The sequence below is a fragment of the Muntiacus reevesi genome, chromosome 1 (genome assembly GCF_963930625.1).
Source record: "Muntiacus reevesi chromosome 1, mMunRee1.1, whole genome shotgun sequence".
NCBI lineage: Eukaryota > Metazoa > Chordata > Mammalia > Artiodactyla > Cervidae > Muntiacus > Muntiacus reevesi.
Genome location: NC_089249.1, coordinates 266,537,911 through 266,565,176, shown reverse-complemented (window position 1 = coordinate 266,565,176; position 27,266 = coordinate 266,537,911). Strand labels below are relative to the sequence as shown.

Below are 27,266 nucleotides of genomic sequence, written 5' to 3'. Positions count from 1 at the left end.
TCTTTGCATCAGGTGGCCAAAGCACTGAGTACTGGAACTTCAGCTTCAGCATCAGTCCTTCTAATGAATATTCAGAGTTGATCTCCTTTAGGATTGACTAGTTTGATCTCCATGCAGTCCACGGGACTCTCAAGAGTCTTCCCCAACACCACAATAAAAAAGTATCAATTCCTCAGCGCTTAGCCTTCTTTATGGTCCAACTCTCACATCCACATATGACCACTGGAAAAACTATAGCTTTGAATATATAATTGAAGTGCCTTTTGATTTTTCTTGTGGTATATGCAAAGAGAAATTTTGTTTAAACTTTATGTGGTCAAGTTTATCAATCATTTCCTTTATGACTTCTGCATTTTTATATTTAGAAGGAAATTCCCCAATATAAATTTTTATATTAAAAGTGATTCATCCATGTTTTCTGCTACTACTTTTCTGGTTTCAGCTTTACAGTTAGACCTCTGACCAGTCTGGGATTTATTTTGGAGTGGGTTTAACATGGAGATAAAGCTAATATTTTACTTTCAAAAGGTTCAATCAGATGTATCAACACCATTTACAGAATAATAACTACTGCCTCTTGAGAAATCTGCATGCAGGTCAAGAGGCAACAGTTAGAAATGGACATGGAACAACAGACTGGTTCCAAAAAGGGAAAGCAGTATGTCAAGGCTGTATATTGTCACCCTGCTTATTCAACTTATATGCAGAGTACATCATGAGAAATGCCAGGCTGCATGAAGCACAAAGTGGAATCAAGATTGCCAGGAGAAATATCAAAAACCTCAGATACGCAGATGACACCACCCTTATGGCAGAAACTGAAGAAGAACTAAAGAGCTTCTTGATTAAAGTGAAAGAGGAGAGTGAAAAAGCTGGCTTAAAGCTCAATATTCAGAAAACTTAAGATCATGGCATCCGGTCCCACCACTTCGTGGCAAATAGATGCGGAAGCAATGGAAACAGTGACTGACTTTATTTTTTGGGCTCCAAAATCACTGCAGATGGTGACTGCAGCCATGAAATTAAAAGATGCTTGCTTTCTGGAAGAAAAGCTATGACCAACCTAGATAGCATATTAAAAAGCAGAGACATTACTTTGCCAACAAAGGTTTGTCTAATCAAAGCTATGGTTTTTCCAACGGTCATGTATGGATGTGAGAGTTGGATTACAAGAAAAGCTGAGTGCTGAAAAATTGATGCTTCTGCATTATGGTGTTGGAGAAGACTCTTGAGAGTCCCTTGGACTGCAAGGAGATCCAACCAGTCCATCCTAAAGGAAATCAGTCCTGAATATTCACTGGAAGGACTGATGTTGAAGCTGAAACTCCAATACTTTGGCCACCTGATGCAAAGAACTGACTCATTAGAAAAGACCCTGATGCTGGGAAAGATAGAAAGTGGGAGGAGAAGGGGATGACAGAGGATAAGATGGTTGGATGGCATCACTAACGTGATGGACATGAGTTTGGGTAAACTCTGGGAGCTGGTGATGGACAGGGAAGCCTGGTGTGCTGCAGTCCACAGGATCGCAAAGAGTTGGACACAACTGAGTGACTGAACTGAACTGACACACTGATCTGAAACGTCACTTTTATCGTATATGATACTGTCATATGCAATTGGATTATATTTTCACTTTCTGTTTTATTCTACTAATCTGAATATCTGTGACAGCACCAGTTCATCCTGTTTTAATCACTATAACTTCTTATTTTCATATGGAGAATAAGGTCCCTATAATTTTTCATCTTTTTCATAAAATTTCTGATGTATGTTCTCCCAGGTGAACTCATCCAAAAGAGTTTACTGATATTTTGATAGTACTAATACCCTAAGAACAGCAATCCCAAAGAATGCTCAAATTAACGCACAATTGCACTCATCTCACACACTAGTAAAGTAATGCTCAAAATTCTCCAAGCCAGGTTTCAGCAATATGTGAACCATGAACTTCCAGATGTTCAAGCTGGTTTTAGAAAAGGCAGAGGAACCAGAGATCAAATTGTCAACATCCACTGGATCATCGAAAAAGCGAGAGTTCCAGAAAAACATCTATTTCTGCTTTATTGACTACGCCAAAGCCTTTGACTGTGTGGATCACAATAAACTGTGGAAAATTCTGAAGGAGATGGGAATACCAGACCACCTGACCTGCCTCTTGAGAAACCTGTATGCAGGTCAGGAAGCAACAGTCAGAACTGGACATGGAACAACAGACTGGTTCCAAACAGGAAAAGGAGTACATCAAGGATGTATATTGTCACCCTGCTTATCTAACTTATATGCAGAGTACATCATAAGAAACGCTGGGCTGGAAGAAGCACAAGCTGGAATCAAGATAGCCAGGGGAAATATCAATAACCTCAGATATACAGATGACACTACCCTTATGGCAGAAAGTGAAGAGGAACTGAAAAGCCTCTTGATGAAAGTGAAAGAAGAGAGTGAAAAAGTTGGCTTAAAGCTTAACATTCAGAAAACTAACATCATGGCATCTGGTCCCATCACCTCATGGGAAATAGATAGGGAGACAGTGGAAACAGTGTCAGATTTTATTTTTTTGGGCTCCAAAATCACTGCAGATGGTGACTGCAGCCATGAAATTAAAAGACGCTTACTCCTTGGAAGGAAAGTTATGAGCAACCTAGAGAGCATATTAAAAAGCAGAGACATTACTTTGCCAACAAGGGTCCATCTGGTCAAGGCTACGGTTTTTCCAGTGGTCATGTATGGATGTGAGAGTTGGACTGTGAAGAAAGCTGAGCACCGAAAAATTGACGCTTTTGAACTGTGGTGTTGGAGAAGACTCTTGAGAGCCCCTTGGACTGCAAGGAGATCCAACCAGTCCATCCTAAAGGAGATCAGTCCTGGGTGTTCACTGGAAGGACTGATGCTAAAGCTGAAATTCCAATACTTTGGCCACCTCAAGGGAAGAGTTGACTCATTGGAAAAGACCCTGATGTTGGGAGGGATTGGGGGCAGGAGGAGAAGGGGATGACAGAGGATGAGATGGCTGGACGGCATCACTGACTCAATGGGCATGAGTTTGAGTAAACTCCAGGAATTTGTGATGGATTGGGAGGCCTGGCGTGCTACAATTCACGGGGTCGCAGAGAGTCGGACACGACTGAACGACTGAACTGAACTGAACTGAATACTCCACTTATAGGTTAATTTACAGAAAACTGTTGTCTCTTGTTATTGAGCCTTCCCACTGCTGAACAAGTTAGAGATATCTATTTTTTCAAGGCTTCTCTGTTAGTAGAAATTCTCAGTTTTCTTGATATAACATATATTTTAATGTATAATATTATTGAATGATGTCAGTTACTTGAATCATCATATTTCAGTACTGACATATAAACAGCTTCAAGAAAACAATATGCCATAACATAGAAAAAATTTAGTAACAATAACATGATTTGAAAATCATCAGAGCAAAGGCAACTTCAGTGGAAATAAAATCATTTTCTTTTTAAGAATACAAATAATGTTTTCTACTTGATCTTATAATATTTTAGAACACTTCAAATATATTTCATGCCTCTAATAATTGCCAAGTTATCTATTCCACATAAATGGTTTTAATATGTGAGATGAACTTATACTGTTTATTAATGGTTACTCAAAAAAAAGTTAATTACATTTTTTCCAGAGGATCTTCTTTCATAATTCAGTTTCATTATTCATGACAGATCAAAAAAAAAGAAAAAAAAAGAATCAAGATGTACTACCTGACAGCTCTACTTAAATAAGTGTTGATTCTCAACCATTAATATGTAGCCTTCTTAATGTATCTTTTCTAAAATACAATTACTGTGCATTCTTTCCATCTTCATAGCCTAAATCAAATTGCAATTGTACTATACTATTTCATCATTAGAAAATTTAAGTAACATCATTTCCTACAGTAAATTCTTTCCACTAGCCAGGAGGAGCAGGGAACAAGCAAAGGGCAACAGCTTCATAGCACTTCAACCAGAAGAGCCATATAATCTAGTCTTAGTCCTCATTTATGGACTTAGAAAAACTGCACACAAATCAGAAGATGTCCATGCAGTTTCCAGAAGTAGCAGAAAGAGCCTGGAGCTTCTGACCTCCGAAGCCTCTTCTCAGACACCAGTCTGTCCTTATTGCTGCAGCAGAGAAGTCATCCTTCTCTGAACTTCCAAACCAGTACCAGTCACATCCAAGCAAAAGCACAGGGTCCGATATGGTGAACTGCACTCTGAGATTCAGAAATTCGACTCTACCATATAAGTGCATTAGAACTGACACGATAACCGCATGTGGCTTTGGTCTTAAAAAAAGTATGAAACTGCTAACACTCGCAAGGGCTTCTTACCTTGTCTATCAAATACAGCGCGGCGCTGAGCTGCTCGTCCGTGTTCTCCGTGGCCACTTTCACGCTGATGCTGTGGAGCACCCTGTTGAGAATGCCGCCGTCCAGGGGCTGCTGCAGCTGGTCCGCGAGCCCCCAAAAGGCCTGAGAGTCCGCGTCGGAGACGAGGGTGATGTTCGCGGTCCCGTACACTTTATCGACTCCAGCACCCCCTTTCGCGTCAAAAAGCATGATCTGGAAGCGTTTAGGAAATGGATTTAAAGACCCTATCTCTGGCGTGAGGATGACGTCCAGGACAGTGGTTCTCTGGCCAGGCTCAAAGATCAGGATGCCTTCGGTTCTCACAAAGTCCTTCCCAGAAATAGCTGGAGATATGAGAGTACGACCGATGGTCTCAGCACTCCTCAACTCCTGGAAATTAGACAACAGCACTTAAGTGAAACTGTAAACCTCTGATCCCGTCTGGAACCAATTTTCTCTTAAACGATCTGATGGGCCACAACACTGGTATTAAGACAGGTGTTGCTTTAAATTTATAGTTTGAGTCCACATTAGATTTTCTCCTACTAGGGGAGTGTTCTGGCCTGGAGAATTCCATGGACGGTATAGTCAGTCCATGGGGTCGCAAAGAGTCGAACGCAACTGAGTGACGTTCACTTCCACTTTTCACTGTGAACCCTCGTCAATCTTGTCCTCCAGTGTCCATGTGGCTATATTTCCTCAAACTACACAAATGTCAGATTTTCAATCTTTGGTAATTATGATATTACAAAGAAGTTGCCTTTTTTTCCTTTTATTGTTCAGCTCAGTCACCTTCACATACGCTTTAATCCTTACTAGTCACTTGTGTTATTTCCTTTTCTTCTTTCTTTTTCCATTTCCCTTGATAAGTCAAAGTCTTTTCTACTGGTGTCTAAGAACTCATTTATGACTAAGAATGTTAACCATTTGTCACGCAATGCAAAGGAAACATCATATTTTATTTTTTGGCTGCTCCAGGTCTTAGTTGCAGTACGCAGGATCTCCATCTCCATGGTGGTACGCAAGACCCTCAGTTGCAACATGCACTCTCAGTCGTGGCATGCAGGATCTAGTTTCCTGACCAGGAATTGAACCCAGGCCCTCTGCATTGGGAGCTCAAAGTCTTAGCCACTGGTCCACCAAGGAAGTCCGGAAACATTGTATTTTATTGTCATCAATTTACTATGGTGTTTGTCTTTCGGTTTTGTATTAAAATATAACCATGTTGTATTTTTTTTAATTTTTAAAAAAATAAAACATGGAGTTTTTAAATTTTTCTAATCTCCCAAGACAAATTAGAGATAAATACACATCATTCAGTGAAGAGGTTAGGAAAGCTAGATGCCTTAGAATAGATCAAGAAAGAGAATTAGAGAAGAAATGCCATAACTGCCTCACAGAACTTCTCCAGTTGTGAGCTGACTAACAATTTGAAGATGTATGTGTCAGATCACATACGTCCCTGATACAAAGTGTGGTAGGAAGTCACTGGAGGACTCCAGCAGGAGAGTGACATACTTTATTTCATATATTTGGGAGCAATCTGGCTCTTGTGGACAGTTAGGCTGAAACAGGGGGAGAGGATGGAAGCAGAGAGAAAAGATAGGAGATTTTTACATTAGTTCCTGCAGAAAAGGAAGTAATGGTAGCTTTGGTTGTAGGAGTAGACAGGGTGAGAAGAGCTCAGACTGGGAATATATTTAGAATGTAGAGTCAGCAGGACTTTCTGATTAATTCAGTGGTGTATGCAAAAGAAGAAGAGAATGAGGATAACTCCAAGCTATTTGCCTGGATGAATGGCAGTAAGCTAGGGGAAATATCACCAAGGGCGAAATAGGAGGTATCCATCATATATATGTTATATATATTAAGCTTGAAATGCTTTTTAGACAATTCAAATGAAGATGCCAAGTAACAGCAATCAGATAAATGAGTCTGGATCTGGGGTGGTGAAGACGTTAGTGATAAAAATTCAGGAGTTCTCATTTTACACATGGTGGGAATGGTCTAGCCTACAGAGTAAGTATAGGTGGACCCCAAAATTTATTGGTCAGAAAGACTAACACAAGCAACAGGAAGGGGTTCTCAAAGAGAAAAGAGTTAACAGTGGGAAAGCGTGGTGCTCCAGATGCCCAAAGGAGAAGAGCTGGCTTCCAGGGGAGGAAGTGCCCAAGGGTGGCAAAAAGTGAAAAATCAACGAACATACAGGGTTTTCAAGAGTCTCTGCAGCATAATGGTGGGAGGCTGGAGGAAAGAGTAAAGGAGGCAACACAAAAGTCTACTGGCTTCAGGACGGAGAAATTAAACTATTCATTGAGATAACCATATAGGAGTCAAAATGAAAGAACTACATACATCAACACAGGCGTTTCTCAAAAACATACTGCTGAACAAAGAAAGAAAGCACATCGTGAGACAATACTAGAAGAATCTCATCTCCATAATTACCAAGCAGGTAAACCTAAACGGCATGTGGTATGTGGTAAAGCTATAAATAAAAGCAAGGTAGTAATTCATCGTGTAATTCAGGATAGAGGTTATCTGCAAGATGCCAAGAGGTTATCCTCCCCTCTCAGGATGGCAGAAAAGGTTCATGGCAGCTAGTGTTAAGCATCTGATAAAGCTGAATTTTCTAAGCTACGTGGTGGTGATTTTATTACTGTAAATTGCACATACACATTATGTTCACTGTTTTTTGGTAGAATTTATAGAATTTCACAATATAGATGCTTAAAGGAACTAGAACAATCAACATGTTCTCATGTTTGTAAAATACATGTAACAAACACAAAGAAGAAGCACTATGCAATTTAAAAGCAACAGTGAAAATCAACAGCTTTTGGTGGAATAACCAATGTAAGAATAAGAAGGAAAGACATATTCTTTCTTGTACACACATACACTAATGAAATATCTGGAATTGGTTTTCAAACTTGGCTTAGCTACAGGCCTATTTAATTTAAAGATAACTGGAATGAGTGACATTTTCATTATCTCAAGTTCTTATATCCTTCACCTTTAGATCAGAAATATGGAGATATATAGGAATTTATAGTATGTACATACTGGGAATGCGGACCTACTGAAGATAGGTATACTGTATGTATACTACAGCTATTAACTACATTATTAAAGCTGTTTAAAGCAAAATCAAGAATAGTATTACTGTTAACAGAATAGCAACTTGGTCCATAATTATTTTCTCATACTTGCTAGCTACTGGAAAATTGAATTATATGACTTTCTCTTCTAACAATATGCCCAGCATTCGAAGACAGAAAATTCAAGAGTGATGAAGCAACAGGAAAATAAATAAATGGCTGATTCATGTCAATGTATGACAAAAACCATTACAATATTATAAAGTAATTAGCCTCCAACTAATAAAAATAAATGAAAAAAAAAATCAGAACAGAGAGGTAAATTTTTTCTTTCTAATTTTTAAAATTATACCTTGTATTTTGACATAATTACAGACTCACATGCACTTCTAAGAAATATAAAAGAGTGGTCTCCTCTACCCTTTCCTAACATCCTTCATAGATATTAATAACATCTTGCATAATTGTATCACAACCAGGATATGAATGTTGATATAGTCAAGATACATTTTCATCACCACAGGGCTCCTCTATGTTGATTTTTATAGTGCTATTAAAATGCTATGAGTTACATGCTAGTGACAGCATGTGTTTTACAAGGGATCATTTGTGAATAATCTAGAAAGAACATAAATGAGTATGATAGAGATATTGGCATTCAGATTCTTCTTTTGGCATTTTCAACTCCCCTTTCAACTGAGTGTATGAACTAGTTTAAAATAAGTCTCAAATTTTTTTTTTTTATCACTTCTTCCACTCTTCTGTCCTACAAAGTAGAGAGCATATGATGATATATATTTCATGGGAGAAGAAAGAACACATATTTTTTCTCATTTCTCTTACCATCTTAAATGCTTAAAAGGAAAAATGCTAAAATCTCCCAATGAATCAAAATACTTCTTTTCATGCTCATACCACTGCGGGCTATTTAGAATGGAGTTTATTTCGAGAGTCTCATATGATAGAGTTGCATCTTCTGGCTTGCCAAGCTGTAGACTCTGTTATAAAGACAACTTTTCTTCCTGGCAAGCTTCCAGGACAGCTCACTACCCACAGCTACCGTCCTCACCTCCAATCCCTGACTCACAGAATTGCTACGGCAAACTGGTGGCACATATGCTGGATCTCACGCACAGAATGTTCTGCGCATGAGAGCCACCCCACAGTAACACAACCAGCACCCACTGAACAGCATGCGGCACAAAAGCACAGCCTAGAAACCTTGAGGCCTGAAGTGTCACCAGGCTTGGGATCTTGAAACAAAAGAAATGGCAGCGCTGTCCAGAATGGCAGCTTTCAAGCTGTGGGGTTTGGGAGTTATACAAGTCCAGGGGAGGGAAATACAGACGGCTACGGTGGGCAAGCTCCGATCTCCACAATCACGCTCCAAAGGGAGCAGACACACAGCTTTGTCTTAATACATCAGAGTTTTACTCCTAAAATAAAGTTTAAAACATAATGCTTCCTCCCTTTCACTTCAAGTCACCTAATAGAGTGGATGTTAAAAGTAGCTGTGAGACAGTCTCCTGAACCCATGGATTTAAAGAAACATAAAGGTCACAGGAAACACACAGTTAGTATTGGAAGTCCTACAGAAGATTTTCAACTAGTTCAGGTAAAAATCAGAACACAGACCCATTCTTTTTGTTTCTTGTCTTACACAGTTACATCCTAAAGAAACGTTAAATCTCCACAGATTTTATAGAACAGATGTATGTAAGACATTTTGCATTGTATAATCAACTTTTCCAAAAGAAACAAAAAGACAAAAGACTATCATTTTAAAACATGATCTAAGTGAAAAAAATTGAACTGTGTCATTCATGTCATAAACATAATGTGAGTTATGATTGTATCATGAGAAAATAATATATCAAATCTTCTCTGTTTCATGACACATGCCATAGTTAAGGAAGAAAAGCTTCCTGTGTGTGAATACCTGCTGCCTGCTTACCTGGGTACTGAAGTTAACAGACATCGTCAGTCCGGCCCCGTGGTCTCTGGCCACCTGCAGACTAACGAGAGTGGCCTTCTTATGAGCCACTGGCAGTCGAGAACCCACAGAGAAGTACACGAGACTTGGAGGTTTATCAGGCTGGAATAATTTAACCTGTGCAAATCTGGCACTATTGTTTAGGGCTGCTCCAGCTGTTACTTCGTACAGTTCCACAAAAAAATGTATTTCACTTTGAGGTATCTGCCAATGAGAAAAAAAGAGGAGAGGGGAATGATAACTACTAATATATTTCTATTTTAAAATAATTCTGACATTAAGAAATAACATCATTCATACACACTACTACAGAAATAAGTATACATTTAGAGATACAGTCTGTATAATTACAGAATTAAATTCTTATGTTAGATTGCCACGAGATTTATTTTTTTGGTCTTTCTTCAACACCTTTATTCTCTCTAGGAGAGCATCTTACTAGAAAATCAATGTCAGGAGATAATCTACGCATACACTTCAATAAACAAAAGGATACATAAAGTATATTCACACAATGAAAATGTTATCCAGTAGTTAAGAACAATGAACTGTTTCAATATTTTCCAATGTGAATGGATCCAAAAACATGACAAAGAGTAAAAAATCAAGTTCGATAAAGACATGCATGCCATGCTACAACAAATGTAAAATTTTTAATTACATAAAGCTTACTACATTTTGTTACCAGATACGTGTATTTCGTGAAAGGGTAAAAAAGGAAACAAAACACCACGACAGTGGGGATCTCAGGTGGAGGGGCTGCGCTGAGGGTAGGGCAGGGTGTGCAGCTGAAAAACAGGACGGAGAGAACGGAGCTTCCACTTTGTAATGTTTTATCTTTAAAGGTTTTACATAAATTGGCCAAATATTGATGGGTTAACTTAGTGACCTTACGTATCATTCAAAATTTCCCTGAATTCAGTATCAAGAAATCTAAATTTAGTCTGTTGGTTATAGTTTGGTCATGTTTTCCCTCGGTTCTGTGTCAACAATCTCAAATAATTTATTTTCTAAAGCCTGCATTCAATTCTGTAAGGTACTGTTAATCACCTGCTTTTACTTATTTTCTCTTACATAATAATCAAGAAATCTTAGCATCATTTTTAGCTTCCTAGCATAATTCCAAGAAGCTAAGCTGATGCATTTTCAATTGCATGTCTCACTGTCTAACTTGATATAATGCATTCTTTTTTTCTATTAGCAAGGATCTTAGTCATCATTTGTTTTGTGATCATTTTAATGAGAATTATTATGTCATGAAACAATACAACAAATTCTTCAGTATTATTCAAAATGATTTATATCTTAGTAGCACAGTAAATGAACTGAATCTCTTTTTCTTGTCTGAAGAAACATATTTAGTTTTCATGTGATATAGATTTTATTTATTTTCCTGATTAACTCTCAGTAAATGTTGAAATGAAGGTATATATGTTTTTCCCACTTTTGACAAACTAAATTGGTAAATACAATAAACTGAAGCACTTGAAAAGTATGGGTAACTATATTCAACAACTATTATTCCCTAATGGCCAATGAGCTTGAGTTCACAAAAATTTCATTTAACTAGGAATTTCAGAATATTACATTTCAACAAATTCTTGTCTTTTCTTCAGTATAGTATTTCTTCTCATTGTGATGATGATTAAAACATTACTTATAACTACTCTGAGTCAAAAAATATGTTGTTATCTAAGTAGGGAACCATGCAAATTGAACAAATGTGCAGACGGGTGCCAACACATAATTAGAAGAGACAAAAGGAATCTTTCAGTCTAACAACAAAATACTCTGTTCAAAGAATATGCCTGAAGTACACTGGGAAAGCAAAACCCACAGATCCTCTCTGGACCTAAATATGACTAGAGACCTCACAGGAACTCAAGTTCTTTTCCTAGTTAGGTCAGCAGCATTCCAAGATGATCTTTTGCCCAACTAGTATAAAATAATTTTTCGTGGGCCCAGACCTGCTCAGAAGCAAGCCAAGTAATAAATAAGCAAGATCTTACTTAAATAGTTCTTAAAGAAATATGTCCAACAAATGTTTCAACAATCTGTTTAGTTTAAACAAACTTGGTGGGTTAAGAAACGCATCCTAAGTTAAATAACGATGACCTTCATACATTTTGCTAATACAGACCATATGATAGAACCATAGAACCATGAGATACCCAGCAGAGAAAGGGTACATGAACTGGAATTCAAAAGATGAATTCTAATCTTCACCGAGTAATCAATCTGGGGAAAGTTACTTAAGTTCTTTATAACTTGAAAATAAAAAAACTGAATGACTATAGGGATGATAATTAGAGATACGGCCAGAGTAGAAAAACGTTGAGTTGAGCGACAGGAGACAGACTGAACTTTGGAAAAACCACCATCAATCAGTGGTGTAACTCTACAGATGAAAGCAGCGTTGTGTTCACTGTACTGTAAACTACAATTAGTTTACTGTCATAAACTACTACTAGTGTTGGTGTGGCTGCTACTCAGCTCCACTCCCATCCATTCTGAATAACAGTAATACCAAGCCACCCTATGAAGAGCCAACTCCTTGCCGAGAACCATGTGAAATACCTCTCATTCATTATCTCATTTAATATAACAGCCCTGTTATGAACTCCACCAAGTCTGGGAAGTTCAGGAAACCTTAGCAACTTGTCTGTTATCACAAGCTATTTAGTGGAAGAGGCAAAATTTGAACCCAGCTCTTCTATCATCTTACGTATGGACCTAATAGAAGCAGAAGATATTAAGAAGAAGTAGCAAGAATGCACAGAAAAACTATACAAAAAAGATTTTAATGACCAAGATAACCACAATGGTGTGATCACCCACCTAGAGCCAGACATCCTGGAATGTGAAGTCAAGTGGGCCTTAGGAAGCATTACTATGAATAAAGTTATTTGGAGGTGAAGGAATTCCAGTTGAGCTATTTCAAATCCTAAAAGATGATGCTGTGAAAGTGCTGCACTCAGCATGCCCACAAATTTGAAAACTCAGCAGTGGCCACAGGACTGGAAAAGGTCAGTTTTCATTCCAATCCCAAAGAAGGGCAATGCCAAGGAATGTTCAAACTACTGTACAATTGCACTCAATTCACATGCTAGCAAGGTAATGTTCAGAAGTCTCTCAAGCTAGGCTTCAACAGTAGGTGAACCAAGAACTTCCAGATATACAAGCTGGACTTAGAAAAGGCAGAGGAACCAGATTCAAACTGACAATATTTGCTGGATCATGGAGACAGCAAAAATTCCAGAAAAACATCTACTTCTGCTTCATTGACTACACTAAAGCCTTTGACTGTGTGGATCATAACAAACTGCGGAAAATTCTTCAAGTGATGGGAATACCAGACCACCTTATCTGTCTCCTGAGAAATCTGTATTCAAATCAAGAAGCAACAGTTAGAACCGGACACGGAACAACGGACTGGTTACAAATTGGGAAAGGAGTATGTCAAGGCTGTATATTATCATCCTGCTTATTTAACTTTTATGCAGAGTACATCATGCAAAATGCCAGGCTGGATAAAGCACAAGCTGAAATCAAGATTGCCAAGAGAAATATCAATAACATCAGATATTCAGATGGCACCACTCTCATGACAGAAAGCAAAGAGGAACTAAAGAGCCTCTTGATGATGGTAAAGGAGGAGAGTGAAAAGGCTGGCCTAAAACTCAACATTCAAAAAACTAAGATCATGGCATCTGGTTCCATCACTTCATGGCAAATAGATGGGGGAAAAAATGGAAAGAGTGACAGACTTTATTTTCTTGGGTTCCAAAATCATTACAGACAGTGACTGCAGTCATGAAATTAAAAGACACTTGCTCCTTGGAAGAAAAACTATGACAAACCTAGACAGCATACTAAAAAACAGAGACATTACATTACTTTGCTGACAAAGGTCCGTCTAGTCAAAGCTATGGTTTTTCCAGTAGTCATGTATGGAAGTGAGAGTTGAACCATACAGAAGGCCGAGTCCCAAAGAATTGATGCTTTCAAACTGTGATGTTGGAGAAGATGCTTGAGGGTCTCCTGGGCTGCACAGAGATCAAACCAGTCAATCTTAAAGAAAATAAATCCTGAATGTTCATTGGAAGGACTGATGCTGAAGCTGAAACTCCAATATTTTGGCCACCTGACACGAAGAACTGACTCATTGGAAAAGACCCTAAAGCTCGGAAAGATTGAAGGCAGGAGAAGAAGGGGACGACAAAGGAAGAGAGAGTTGTATGGCATCACCAACTAAATGGACATGAGTTTGAGCAAATTGCAGGAGATGGTGAAGGACAGGGAAGCCTGGCATGCTGCAGTCCATGGGGTCTCAAAGAGTCAGACACGACTGAGCAACAGAACGACAACAAAACTGAAGATGTGGGCAACATTACTGGAGGAAGTGATATTTTTATTAGTCTTTAAAAGAGAGTTAGGAAATGTTGGGTTGTGGGGGTTGAGGAAGCATAAGACTATTTAGAGAAATGCAGAGAGGAGGACTTAAACATTATCAAGTAGAATAACATGACCAAAAGTTTTGAATGTTGAAATTTCAGTTCCTTTTCTTCAGGGCAATAGAAAGCATAGTAACTGATAAAACTCCCACTCAAGAAAAGTAAACTACAATAATATTTGTATAAATTAGGAACTTGGGATTAGTACATATGCACTACTATACAGAAAACAGGTAAACAGGACCTACTGTATGGCACAGAGAATTATACTTGTTACCTTGCAATACCTACAATGGAAAAGAATATGAAGACAAATGCATACACACACACACACACACATACACATATATGTTATTGTTTAGTTGCTTATTCATGTCCAACACTTTGTGACCCCATGGACAGTAGCCCACCTGGCGGCTCTGTCTGGGGAATTCTCCAGGCAAGAATACTGAAGTGGGTGGCCATTCTCTTCTCTAGGGAATCTTTCCGACCCAGGGATAGAACCCAGTTCTCTAGCAATGAATGCAGATTCTTTACCACCTGAGCCATCAAGGAAGCCCAAATGTACATATAAACTAACAAATCACTGTACATTAAGTATACTTCAATCTCAAAAATTTTTTAAATGAAATTCTTGGATAAAAAACCAGTGGGAACTCAATATTTTAAATCTGTTTTCTAGCTCCATCACTACCAAGATGGTTCACAGAAGCAGCTGTGTCAACCATCAACTCTCATGCCTATCTCCAGAACAAAAACTCAGATCTCTGAAACTCTGATGAAAGAAATCAAATCCTTGGATGTCTTAGAGCAGGAAAAATCAAGATGGCTCTAAAACACAGATTATTGCTATAAGGCCAATAAGTATCCAGAGATGTTAAAGCAATATGAAAAGACACAAGAGTAACTTAGTAGATCTTTCAGTGTCTATGATATGACTATTGAAGAAGAAGTGGGCATCAAAGGATGAGATGTCTGGAAGCCATCACCAATGCAACGAACATGGACTTGGGCAAACTCTGGAAGATGGTGAGGGACAGGGAGGTCTGGTGTGCTGTAGTCTGTGGCATTGCAAAGAGTCACACAACAGGTCAACTGAACAATAACAAGAGCAAAAATAAAAGTATTTAGTAAGCAATTAAAATTAGGTGAATTTGAATCTATAACATAATGGTACTCAAAGGAGAAAAATTATGGTAATGTATTTTTTTAAATGGTTAAAATGAAAAATGTGAGTATAACAGTGTATAATTAATATTTTATTAGCTTTAATGTATAGGATAATGTTCAGTTCAGTTCAGTCGCTCAGTCATGTCCGACTCTTTGCGACCCCATGAATCGCAGCACGCCAGGCCTCCCTGTCCATCACCAACTCCCGGAGTTTACTCAAACTCATGCCCAACGAGTCGGTGATGCCATCCAGCCATCTCATCCTCTGTCATCCCCTTCTCCTCCTGCCCCCAATCCTTCCCAGCATCAGGGTCTTTGCCAGTGAGTCAGCTCTTTGCATGAGGTGGCCAAAGTATTGGAGTTTCAGCTTCAGCATCAGTCCGTCCAATGAACACCCAGGACTGACCTCCTTTAGGATGGACTGGTTGGATCTCCTTGCAGTCCAAGAGACTCTCAAGTGTCTTCTCCAACACCACAGTTCAAAAGCATCAATTTTTCGGTGCTCAGCTTTCTTCACAGTCCAACTCTCACATCCATACATGACCACTGAAAAAACCATAGCCTTGACCAGATGAACCTTTGTTGGCAAAGTAATGTCTCTGCTTCTTAATATGCTGTCTAGGTTGGTCATAACTTTCCTTCAAAGGAGTAAGCATCTTTTAATTTCATGGCTGCAGTCACCATCTGCAGTGGTTTTGGAGCCCCCCAAAATAGACACTGTTTCTACTGTCTTCCCATCTATTTCCCATGAGGTGATGGAACCAGATGCTATGATCTTAGTTTTCTGAATGTCAAGCTTTAAGCCAACTTTTTCACTCTCCTCTTTCACTTTCATCAAGAGGCTTTTCAGTTCCTCTTCACTTTCTGCCATAAGGGTGGTGTCATCTGCATATCTGAGGTTATTGATATTTCTCCCGGCAATCTTGATTCCAGCTTGTGCTTCTTCCAGCCCAGTGTTTCTCATGATGTACTCTGCGTATAAGTTAGATAAGCAGGGTGACAATATACAGCCTTGACATACTCCTTTTCCTATTTGGAACCAGTCTGTTGTTCCATGTCCAGTTCTGACTGTTGCTTCCTGACCTGCATACAGGTTTCTCAACAGGCAGGTCTATGTTAGTATATCAATAAAGTTATGCTTTTAATTAAGTATATATTGATTTATTAGTGAATGGTAAACATCCTTCTCTTTGTATGTACGTAGGAAGGAGTTCATAAAAAAAGTTAGTAAGACAATTATTTCTAGAAAAAATACAAATTGTACCAAAAATAGGAATAAATTTTTAGGACTGGTGAAATGCATACAAATGAAAGCATGTCAGAAGTTAAAGAGTACTTCATACAGAAGGTGAAAGATGATGCAATTTTATGTTCATTCAAATATGATAGAACAGATGAACTGCAAAGATGCACTTAGATCACAAACTTGTTATCTCATTTCTTTTCAATTTGTGCCACATTCCTTAGCATGTCAGACCTTACGGGGATCGAACCCATGGCCCCTGCCCTGGAAGGCGGAGTCTTAACCACCAGACTGCTGATGAAGTCCCTGCTATCTCATTTCTTATGAAGTGGAGCCTCCAGGTTGCCCTCACAAATATAACAAGATATTGACAAGGCAGGTCTATCTTTACAATGCCCCTGTAGACCAGCTCAATGTTTGACAGTGACAGGGCAATGGTTAGGGTTAAGGCGGCACTGCAAGGTTTAAAGAGCAAATCATTCTGTGGAAAACACATGGTGCTGAAAAAATTAACTTGTAAAGCATGAACTTAAAAAACATGTTGATCTCACAAGTCAGGTCATAAAATGGATCTCAATCCACTGTCCAGCAATTCTCATTTGAAACAGCTTCAGACGTGCATTAGGATCTGTGGTCCAAACAAAGAACAAAGTGGTGATAACCAAGTAGCCTGAAGTGATCTGAGATGAGTCGTCTTTCTCTTCTGGAACCATCAAAATTGCTACAATTCTTCAAGGTATGAAAATATGTATTACTATAACCTTAGAGAACATCAATATAACTGTTTCAGGAATCCTCAGAAAGTCAAAAACCAAGTGGACAAAAAAATGAATGAATAGTTAAATCTACAAGATTATTATTTAGAATGGGTTTAAATACAGCTACCCATTTGGAATTTTATTTGTGCAATGCTTTTTCTGCTGTTTAAAGTTTTTGGCATGTACAAAAAAAATCATGATGCTTTTGAACATTCAAAATATTGTGGCTAGTTTTTGCATTAAATATTTTAATTTAATAAATTAAGTGGTAAGCAAGGAACAAATGCAACTAAGTGATCCTTGGACATTAAAGTATCATAGAATAGTCATTTTTTTAAAAGCGATACCTGATTACTAAGTGACTAAAACTCTTTTACAGCCTCAGCAGCCAATACCATTTGATTAATGCAGATTCCATTAAAATGAGGAGAGGAACGCTTGGCTCCTGGGTGCCATGTACAACATGAACCAAGAGAAATTGATCCAAAGGCTCCCTGAGCACAGCCTCTGTGCCTCTTTGGTAGATCAGAACTGACCTCTCTAACTAAAAGGATAGCGAAAGAGAACTTTCATTTTAACGATGAAATCTATGGATATAAAACAATGTAATCAAATCTATAGACATGATAAAGGGAAACGAACTAAACATTCAGAGTAATCAGAAATAAAACTAATCGGGCTGAAAATGACTCAAGGAACCATTCACCCCATGATCAGTTGGGCCAGGAAGAATCTTGGAAATGACAAGAAACAGAACATAAAAAACTGATGAGCTTTGTTATTACTGAGATACAAGTGACTTACAACATACATAAGTCTCAGGTGTACAACTGATGCGCTTATTTACAAAAACTCAAAGAGACTCAGACATCGCAGCTAGGCGAGACACAAAGAATTTCCACCTAATGTATACATGTATACATTTCAACAAAGTAGCTTGAAAATGACTAATTCTAAAGAAATACCATCAGAATTCTACAACACTGGGCCTCACTGTTTCTTACCTTTCCAGGTTTGAGCTCAATGGTGATAAAGCACTTTGTTTGACCTGCCATACAGACAGTGGTCCCTGATACAGACAGAAGCTCATCCGCCAGGTTCACACCATCTTTCTGGAGCACAGCAGCTGTTCTGTTAAATGTGACTCGCCAAGAGACCTTGACATCTTCGAAGGCTCTAGGAACAAAGCAAAGCTTATGCCAATGCAGTCAGAGAGTGCATTATTCCTGTGGCTAATGTAGAATATATTACCATTGCGCCGGAATGCACCTCCTCATCCAATACAAGCATTATCTCTCCCACTGATAATGCTGAAAATAACCAATTCTGCCCACTACAGTTAAGAAATTAAGGCCAGAGTTTATGTGGCATTCTTTGATCACACTCCATTCAGTAATGATTAAGTATTTATTGAAATATAATTCTGGATGCTATGTACCAGAAATATGAAAATAAAAATTATAGAGAACCATTGCCTTGAAGTAAATGTTCCTCATTTGTCTTTTAACAAGAATCTTTCTAAAGGAAAAACACTACTGCTAAAATTGGTCGTTCCTATAAAGGACAAGAGATGATCTATCCTTTCTGAGAATATTTAAACCCAAAATGGAAAAGGTAACACTGACACATGTACCCGTGTGCATACCGAGCGCATGTACATCATGAGCACTCCGATGTGTGCTATACTGCATTAAGTTGTAAGCAAAATACTGGCAATCCAAATCTTCCTAAATAGTAAATGGTTGTATATGCAGAGTGATAGAGAATAGTAAACACGATGAAGTGGTGACTTACATAATCTGACATCTGTATGGTACTTCATAAAGTACTAAATGTTCCAAGCAGCCCTAGTCAGGGCTCAATCACGTCTGATTCTGCAATCCCGTGAACCGTACCCTGCCAGGCTCTTCTGTCCATGGGATTTTCCAGTCAAGAATACTGGAGTGGGTTGCCATTTCCTGCTCCAGAGAAACTAGAGTATCTGAACACTGACATCAAATTCCGCATCACTTTCTTCTACCAACATTTCATCTGCTTCTACCACTTTATAAATTCAAATTAAACACTATGTAGACGCACAGGATGTTATGCCTTCTACACAGATATAAACAAACCTGTTTGACTGCCTTGTAACAGTGAGATGCAGGCTGCTCATCTCAGGTCCTTCACCTAGCTCCAGTCTACTCTGGGACTCCTCACTGAACCCTATGATGCCATTGTGAAGATCATTCCCTGAAAAGAAAAATAGAAGATTATAGTATACCAAAGACTTTAAAAGATCTCCAATGTTCCCCACATCTGTTCAGTTCAGATGGTATAAAGGTGAGAAATTCACAAGTGAATGGGGCAGGCAGGAGCTACAACTTTTAAAAGATCTTTACCCAAAACAGATTAGAATCAAAATGAACATGTCAAGGCAGTTGACACTGTGAGAACAAAAAAACAAAGAAAAGATCAAATCCTGCTCCCCACACTGATACACATGCTCATCTCTCTCTGATGAGGCTTTTTTACTTCAGTCCTTGATACTGCTGTTTAAAGTTAGCACATGCTGATAGAATATAAGTTCTACTGAGTAGCAATTGTTTTATTTAGTGCTGTATCCCTAGTACCAAGAACAGTGTTTAATAAATATTTAGTGAATCCATGACCTTCATCTGATTGGTTTACTCCCCTATAAGACAGCTGACCAAAAGGCCACTGAAGTTGAACATCTGATTATTTTCCCCAGAGAAAAACAGAACTATTACTGAACTCTTGGGAATCTTGGAGTAAAAGAAAACTCCTCCGAGCAACTCTTGAGGTTGGAGGCACCATCATACTACACAACTGTGTCGAAAACTGGAACAAAGCCACAGCCCACACCACTGGGCTGAAGCAGCCACTCCAAACTCTGGCCAGCACACAAGCTAGCTTCTCAGACAAGAGACATTATCAGTAAACAGCTTCTGCTGCTTTCTATTTCTCAAGAACCCAGTTTTGCAAAGTGATCCTGAAAGCAATGACCCAGCGGAATTAGCCTCAAAAACCACTTGTACCCATCACCCTGAAACCTGAGGTTCCCAGGAGACAGAACTTCTGCAAGGAAACAGAAAACTACTGATCTGTCTCGAAAGTGTGAGTAAACGTGGAGCCTGCGGCTTAGGGACGTGCAGGTGACTGGACCACTCTTGTCCTGGTGCCTCAGAGGCGTTTTGTCTCAGCCATTGCCCATCCTCGTCCTCACCAATTAATCACTACGACTGCATCTTAGTCCTGCTTTGGAACCTGACCTTAACTCTTTTTCTTCAGCAGCAATTCTTCTCTTGTCACTTTGAGTAGGAATTTGGTCTCTCAATTAATAATAAATAGATTATAAGATTCTCAAAGCAGAACCTGCATTTTATTTTTCAATGTGATAGTGACTAGCATGGTCCTAAGGAGTATAATACTTTCCTTGCAGCATCTACCATGATAAACTTGATGTACAGTTTCTAGAATCAAGACTTCCAGAGTGCCAATGATCAGAAACAAAACTAAATAAACAATTTTCCCCTGATTTATCTTGAGCGTTTGTTCCAAAATCTAAATGTGAAATGATTATGAAGGTTAAAGACAAGAGGAATCAGCAAAATCAACGCTATAGTTAAAAGGGAAATACTAAAATTTAAAATAAAAAGCCAGGCAAGGAGGAGAAGACAGGAAGATTCACAGACAGAGTAAGGGAAATCCGAGTATTTGGCATGCAGAAGTGCTGGTGAATTACGCCACGTGATTCTAAGAGGAGTCAATCATTTGCCACGTGTGTAAGATGCTTGGTGGTAGGTAGAGAAGAAAAACCTCAGAGAATTCACTGAAGCTCAGCTGACTGACTGCTAAGTTAGGTTGGGAGCGGGCTGCCGGGAACCGCCTGGGGAGTTAGACTCAGGGCCGACGTGTGGCTGAGCACTGGTAGGCCACACGGACCTAGTACCAGTGCGGCGTGTTGGTACGCGATGGTTTGCCAAACTGACTGAGGAGCACGTCCATTCCAGTTGGAACACAGCTGCTGTCCCGAGTCCCTAAAGGACCCTAACCACGACCCTAACCAGTGCAACGCCTCCCCGTGATCCAGTAACTAGTGGAGTATCGCTCGGGAGAGCAAAAAGCCTCCATCAACTATTGTGCCTGGTCTGTACCTCTGTCAAACTAAATGCTAAACATTTTGACTGTCAACTCTGATCTTATTCAAATAAACATAAAAAAATATCTATGTCATGGAATGGGGGAAGAGACTGTTTATTTAATTTTAAAAGAAATATATAGGTGGCATTAAGCTAATGTGAATCAAACTCAGTAAAGAACTTGAAGAATAGAAGCTGCATTTACAATATCCAATAAACTGGATGATTAGGAATAAATGATAATTCTAACTGGTATAAATTTGCAGGGTAACATAAATGGGATGATGTTGGGTATAAGAGGAAATTACACAATTGCAAAATTACGACTGAATTATAACTGAACGGCTAAAACAGAATTTTAGGAAACACCAAATCCTAAAAGTGGGACATAAACATGTTTATTCTAAAAATTTCCTTAAAAAAAAAACATAAAGCATAGACACTAAATGATTTGATCAGGGCCTCTGAATTAATGATTGAGCTAAGTCAAAATTACATACTTCATGATTTTTAATTTTCTTTCCACTATACTGCTTTATTATAGTGTTATCTGAAACTCTAAAACACTGTGTAAAACTCATCACTGTTTATATAAAAGGGTAGACCAGGTACGAATCATGAGATAGCCTTGTCCATACTCTAATTAGCGCAAGGTATTGACAAGTTGAGCTAATCCACTTGAAGAAATACAGTATGATTTCAGAGGAAAATTGCAAATTATCACTAAAAAATTTTCAAACATGCACATACACACACACACACACACACACATTCCCAATAGTACAAACGTTATATAAACTACATTGGTTCAAAAACAGAGCAAAAGGGCAAGGAGCCAAGATGGCGAAGGAGTAGGACGGAGAGACCACTTTCTCTCCTAGAAATTCATCAAAAAAAAATAACTGAACGCAGAGCAAACTTCACAAAACAACTTCTGATCGCTAGCTGAGGTCATCAGGCGCCCAGAAAGGCAGCCCATTGTCTTCGAAAGGAGGTAGGACAAAATATAAAAGATAAAAAGCGAGACAAAAGAGCTAAGGACGGAGATCCGTCAGGGGAAGGGTCTTAATAGAGGACGGTAGACACCGGGAAACCCTCGCACTGGCGGGCCTGGGCGAAGTGTTTGAATCTCGGAGTTTGAATCTGGCTGGGAGGGATAGAATAAATAAAACCCACAGATTAGGAGCCTAAAAGCAACTCCCAGCAGAAAAGTACCCCAGACGCCCGCATCCGCCACCAGCAAGTGGGGGCGGAATGGAGAGGAGCGGGCGGCATTACTTGGGGCAGGGTCCGGGCCTGAGCGCCCTGAGGACAATCGGAGGGAGCTTGTGTGAGTTCCCAGCTTGAACTGTGGGAGAGCAAAGAGAGAGAGAAAACTAACCGGCCCGAACACACTGCCGGCCGTTCGCAGAACAAAGGGACCGAGATTCTGGGCGACCTAAGTCCGCCGGGAGGGTCGCGGCAAGACGGAGGGCGCAGGCGCCCGACTGGCGCGGGCGGGAACTGGGGCTGGGGACGCGGAGGGCAGAGGGCGCGCACGCCCGACTGGCGCCGGCGGGGACTGAGGCTGGGACCGCGCAGGGCAGAAGACGCGCCGCACCCGGGGAGAGAGCGCCCGTCAGGCGCCTGGCTGCCTGGGCCGCTCGGGCGGCGTGGGGACGGAGCGCGGGCCCAGCTTTGTGAGCCGCGCTTTTGTGAATCGCCCGAGGGCTGGAGCCGCGCGCAGCGTGGCGCACGCTTCAGACAGAGCAGCCCGGAGCCTGAGCAGCCCAGACCGAGAAAAGAGCGCAAGCCTCTCCCTGGAGCGCCGGCCCCTCCCCGCACAGCCCCTTGCCGCGGCGCGACGGAACTAGCTACCTGAATAAGAATCCACCTCCGCCCCCTGGGTCAGGGCGGAAATTAGGCGCGGAAGAGACCGGCAACAGAACCCAAATAAACAAAGGGAACCGCTTCAGAAGGGACCGGTGCAACAGATTAAAACCCCTGAAGAAACCACCGACTGACTACACCGGAAGGGCCTGTAGATATCGAGAAGTGTAAGCTGGAACGAGGAGCTATCTGAAGCTGAGCCGAACCCACACTGACCGCAACAGCTCCAGAGAAATTCCTAGATATATTTTTTCTTTTTCTTTTCTTTTTTTTTTTCTTTTTTTTTAAGTAAGGAAAAAAAAATTTTTTTTTCTTTTTTCTTGGTTCTCTTTTATTTTCCTTTAAAAATTCCCTATTACTCCCCCATTACTCCTTAACTTTCATTTTCATAGATTTTTACGATTTTTTTTAATTAGGCAAACAATCTTTTTTCTCTTTCTTTTTTCTTTTTCTTCTTTTTTTTTTCTTCTTCTCTTCTATTTTCTCTTTTTCTTTTTCTCTTATTTCTTTTAAAGCCCGCTAGCACTCCTTTTACTACGCCTTAATTTTCATTTTCAATACACTATAACCTTGCAGAAGAAAGAGAAAAAAAAAAAAAGAGAGAAGAGAAGCCCTATTTTTATACCAAACTTCATATATATTTCTAAAATTTCTTGTGTGTTTTGGTTTTTGTTTTTAATATAGTATTTTTAAGAGTCTAACCTCTACTCTAGATTTTTAATTTTTATTTTTCAGTATATGATATAAATTGTGAACATTTAAGAATCCAATATTCAGCTCCCATTTTTATTCAGGAGTGTGTTGATTATTCTCTCCCAATCTTGACTCTGTTTTCTACCTCAGAACACCTCTATTTCCTCCTTTCCCCTTCTCTTCCCAATCCAATTCTGTGAATCTTTGTGGGTGTCTGGGCTACGGAGAACACTCTGGGATCAGACAACTTCATAGATCTGTCTCTCTCCTCTTGAGTCCCCCTCTGTCTCCTCCTGCCCATCTCTATCTCCCTCCTCCCTCTCCTCTTCTCCATGTAACTCGGTGAACCTCTCTGGGTATCCCTAACGGGGGAGAAACTTTCCACCATTAACCTAGAAGTTTTATTATCAGTGCTATATAGTTGGAGAAGTCCTGAGACTACAGGAAGAATAAAACTGAAATCCAGAAGCAGGAGACTTAAGCCCAAAACCTGAGAACACCAGAAAACTCCTGACTACATGGATCTTTAAGTAATAAGTGACCGTACAAAAGCCTCCATACCTGCACTGAAACCAACCACCACCCAAGAACCAATAAGTTTTAGAGCACGACATACCACGCAAATTCTCCAGCAACGCAGGAACATTGCCCTGAACGTCAACATACAGACTGCCCAAGGTCACACCTAACACATAGACCCATCTCAAAACTCACTACTGGGCACTCCATTGCTATCCAAAGAGAAGAAATCAAGATCCGCACACCAGAACACTGACGCAAGCTTCGCTAATCAGGAAACCTTGACAAGCCAATCGTCTAACCCCACCCACTGGGTAAAACCTCCACAATAAAAAGGAACCACAGACCTGCAGGATACAGAAAGCCCACTCCAGACACAGCAATCTAAACAAGATGAAAAGGCAGAGAAATACCCAACAGGTAAAGGAACATGAAAAAAGCCCACCAAGTCAAACAAAAGAGGAGGAGATAGGGAATCTACCTGAAAAAGAATTTAGAATAATGATAATAAAAATGATCCAAAATCTTGAAAGCAAAATGGAGGTACAGATAAATAGCCTGGAGACAAAGATTGAAAAGATGCAAGAAATGTTTAATAAAGATCTAGAAGAAATAAAAAAGAGTCAATTAAAAATGAATAATGCAATGAATGAGATCAAAAACACTCTGGAGGGAACCAAGAGTAGAATAACGGAGACAGAAGATAGGATAAGGGAGGTAGAAGATAAAATGGTGGAAATAAATGAAGCAGAGAGGAAAAAAGAAAAAAGGATCAAAAGAAATGAGGACAACCTCAGGGACCTCTGGGACAATGTGAAACGCCCCAACATTCGAATCATAGGAGTCCCAGAAGAAGAAGACAAAAAGAAAGGCCATGAGAAAATACTCGAGGAGATAATAGCTGAAAACTTCCCTAAAATGGGGAAGGAAATAGCCACCCAAGTCCAAGAAACCCAGAGAGTCCCAAACAGGATAAACCCAAGACGAAACACCCCAAGACACATATTAATCAAATTAACAAAGATCAAACACAAAGAACAAATACTAAAAGCAGCAAGGGAGAAACAACAAATAACACACAAAGGGATTCCTATAAGGATAACAGCTGATCTATCAATAGAAACCCTCCAGGCCAGAAAGGAATGGCAGGACATACTGAAAGTAATGAAAGAGAATAACCTACAACCTAGATTACTGTACCCAGCAAGGATCTCATTCAGATATGAAGGAGAACTCAAAAGCTTTACAGACAAGCAAAAGCTGAGAGAATTCAGCACCACCAAACCAGCTCTTCAACAAATGCTAAAGGATCTTCTCTAGACAGGAAATGCAGAAAGGTTGTATAAACGTGAACCCAAAACAACAAAGTAAATGACAACGGGACCACACCTATCAATAATTACCTTAAATGTAAATGGGTTGAATGCCCCAACCAAAAGACAAAGATTGGCTGAATGGATACAAAAACAAGACTCCTATATATGCTGTCTACAAGAGACCCACCTCAAAACAAGGGACACATACAGACTGAAAGTGAAGGGCTGGAAAAAAATATTTCACGCAAACGGAGACCAAAAGAAAGCAGGAGTCGCAATACTCATATCAGATAAAATAGACTTTCAAATAAAGGATGTGGAAAGAGACAAAGAAGGACACTACATAATGATCAAAGGATCAATCCAAGAAGAAGATATAACAATTATATATGCACCCAACATAGGAGCACCGCAATATGTACGGAAAACACTAACGAGTATGAAAGAGGAAATTAATAGTAACACAATAATAGTGGGAGACTTTAATACCCCACTCACAACTATGGATAGATCAACTAAACAGAAAATCAACAAGGAAACACAAACCTTAAATGATACAATGGACCAGCTAGACCTAGTTGATATCTATAGGACATTTCACCCCAAAACAATCAACTTCACCTTTTTCTCAAGTGCACACGGAACCTTCTCCAGAATAGATCACATCCTGGGCCATAAATCTGGTCTTGGAAAATTCAAAAAAAATGATATCATTCCAGTCATCTTTTCTGACCACAGTGCAGTAAGATTAGATCTCAATTACAGGAAAAAAATTGTTAAAAATTCCAACATATGGAGGCTAAATAACACGCTTCTGAATAACCAACAAATCATAGAAGAAATCAAAAACGAAATCAAAGTATGTATAGAAATAAATGAAAATGAAAACACAACAACCCAAAACCTATGGGACACTGTAAAAGCAGTGCTAAGGGGAAGGTTCATAGCATTACAGGCGCACACCAAGAAACAAGAAAAAAGCCAAATAAATAACCTAACTCTACACCTAAAGCAATTAGAGAAGGAAGAAATGAAGAAACCCAGGGTTAGCAGAAGGAAAGAAATCTTAAAAATTAGGGCAGAAATAAATGCAAAAGAAACTAAAGAGACCATAGCAAAAATCAACAAAGCTAAAAGCTGGTTTTTTGAAAAAATAAACAAAATTGACAAACCATTAGCAAGACTCATTAAGAAACAAAGAGAGAAGAACCACATTAACAATATAAGAAATGAAAAGGGTGAGATCACAACAGACAACACTGAAATCCAAAGGATCATAAGAGACTACTACCAGCAGCTCTATGCCAATAAAATGGACAACTTGGATGAAATGGACAAATTCTTAGAAAAGTATAACTTTCCAAAACCGAACCAGGAAGAAATAGAAGATCTTAACAGAGCCATCACAAGCAAGGAAATCAAAACTGTAATCAGAAATCTTCCAGCAAACAAAAGCCCAGGACCAGATGGTTTCACAGCTGAATTCTACCAAAAATTTAGAGAAGAGCTAACACCTATCTTACTCAAACTCTTCCAGAAAATTGCAGAAGAAGGTAAACTTCCAAACTCATTCTATGAGGCCACCATCACCCTAATTCCAAAACCAGACAAAGATGCCACAAAAAAAGAAAACTACAGGCCAATA

At 39.4% G+C, this 27,266-nt stretch overlaps 1 protein-coding gene across 1 annotated transcript in view; it reads right to left on the bottom strand.

Annotated features, from left to right (window-relative positions):
• The window catches only part of ADGRV1 (adhesion G protein-coupled receptor V1), a 560,737-nt gene that overhangs the window by 308,744 nt on the left and 224,727 nt on the right, over positions 1-27,266 (bottom strand). Inside the window, exons 75-78 of the mRNA XM_065942069.1 lie at positions 19,197-19,314; positions 18,087-18,258; positions 9,419-9,661; positions 4,346-4,753 (exon numbers count right to left, since the gene is read on the bottom strand). Of these exons, the coding sequence (XP_065798141.1) occupies positions 4,346-4,753; positions 9,419-9,661; positions 18,087-18,258; positions 19,197-19,314 (941 nt within the window). The remainder of the gene's footprint in view (positions 1-4,345; positions 4,754-9,418; positions 9,662-18,086; positions 18,259-19,196; positions 19,315-27,266) is intronic.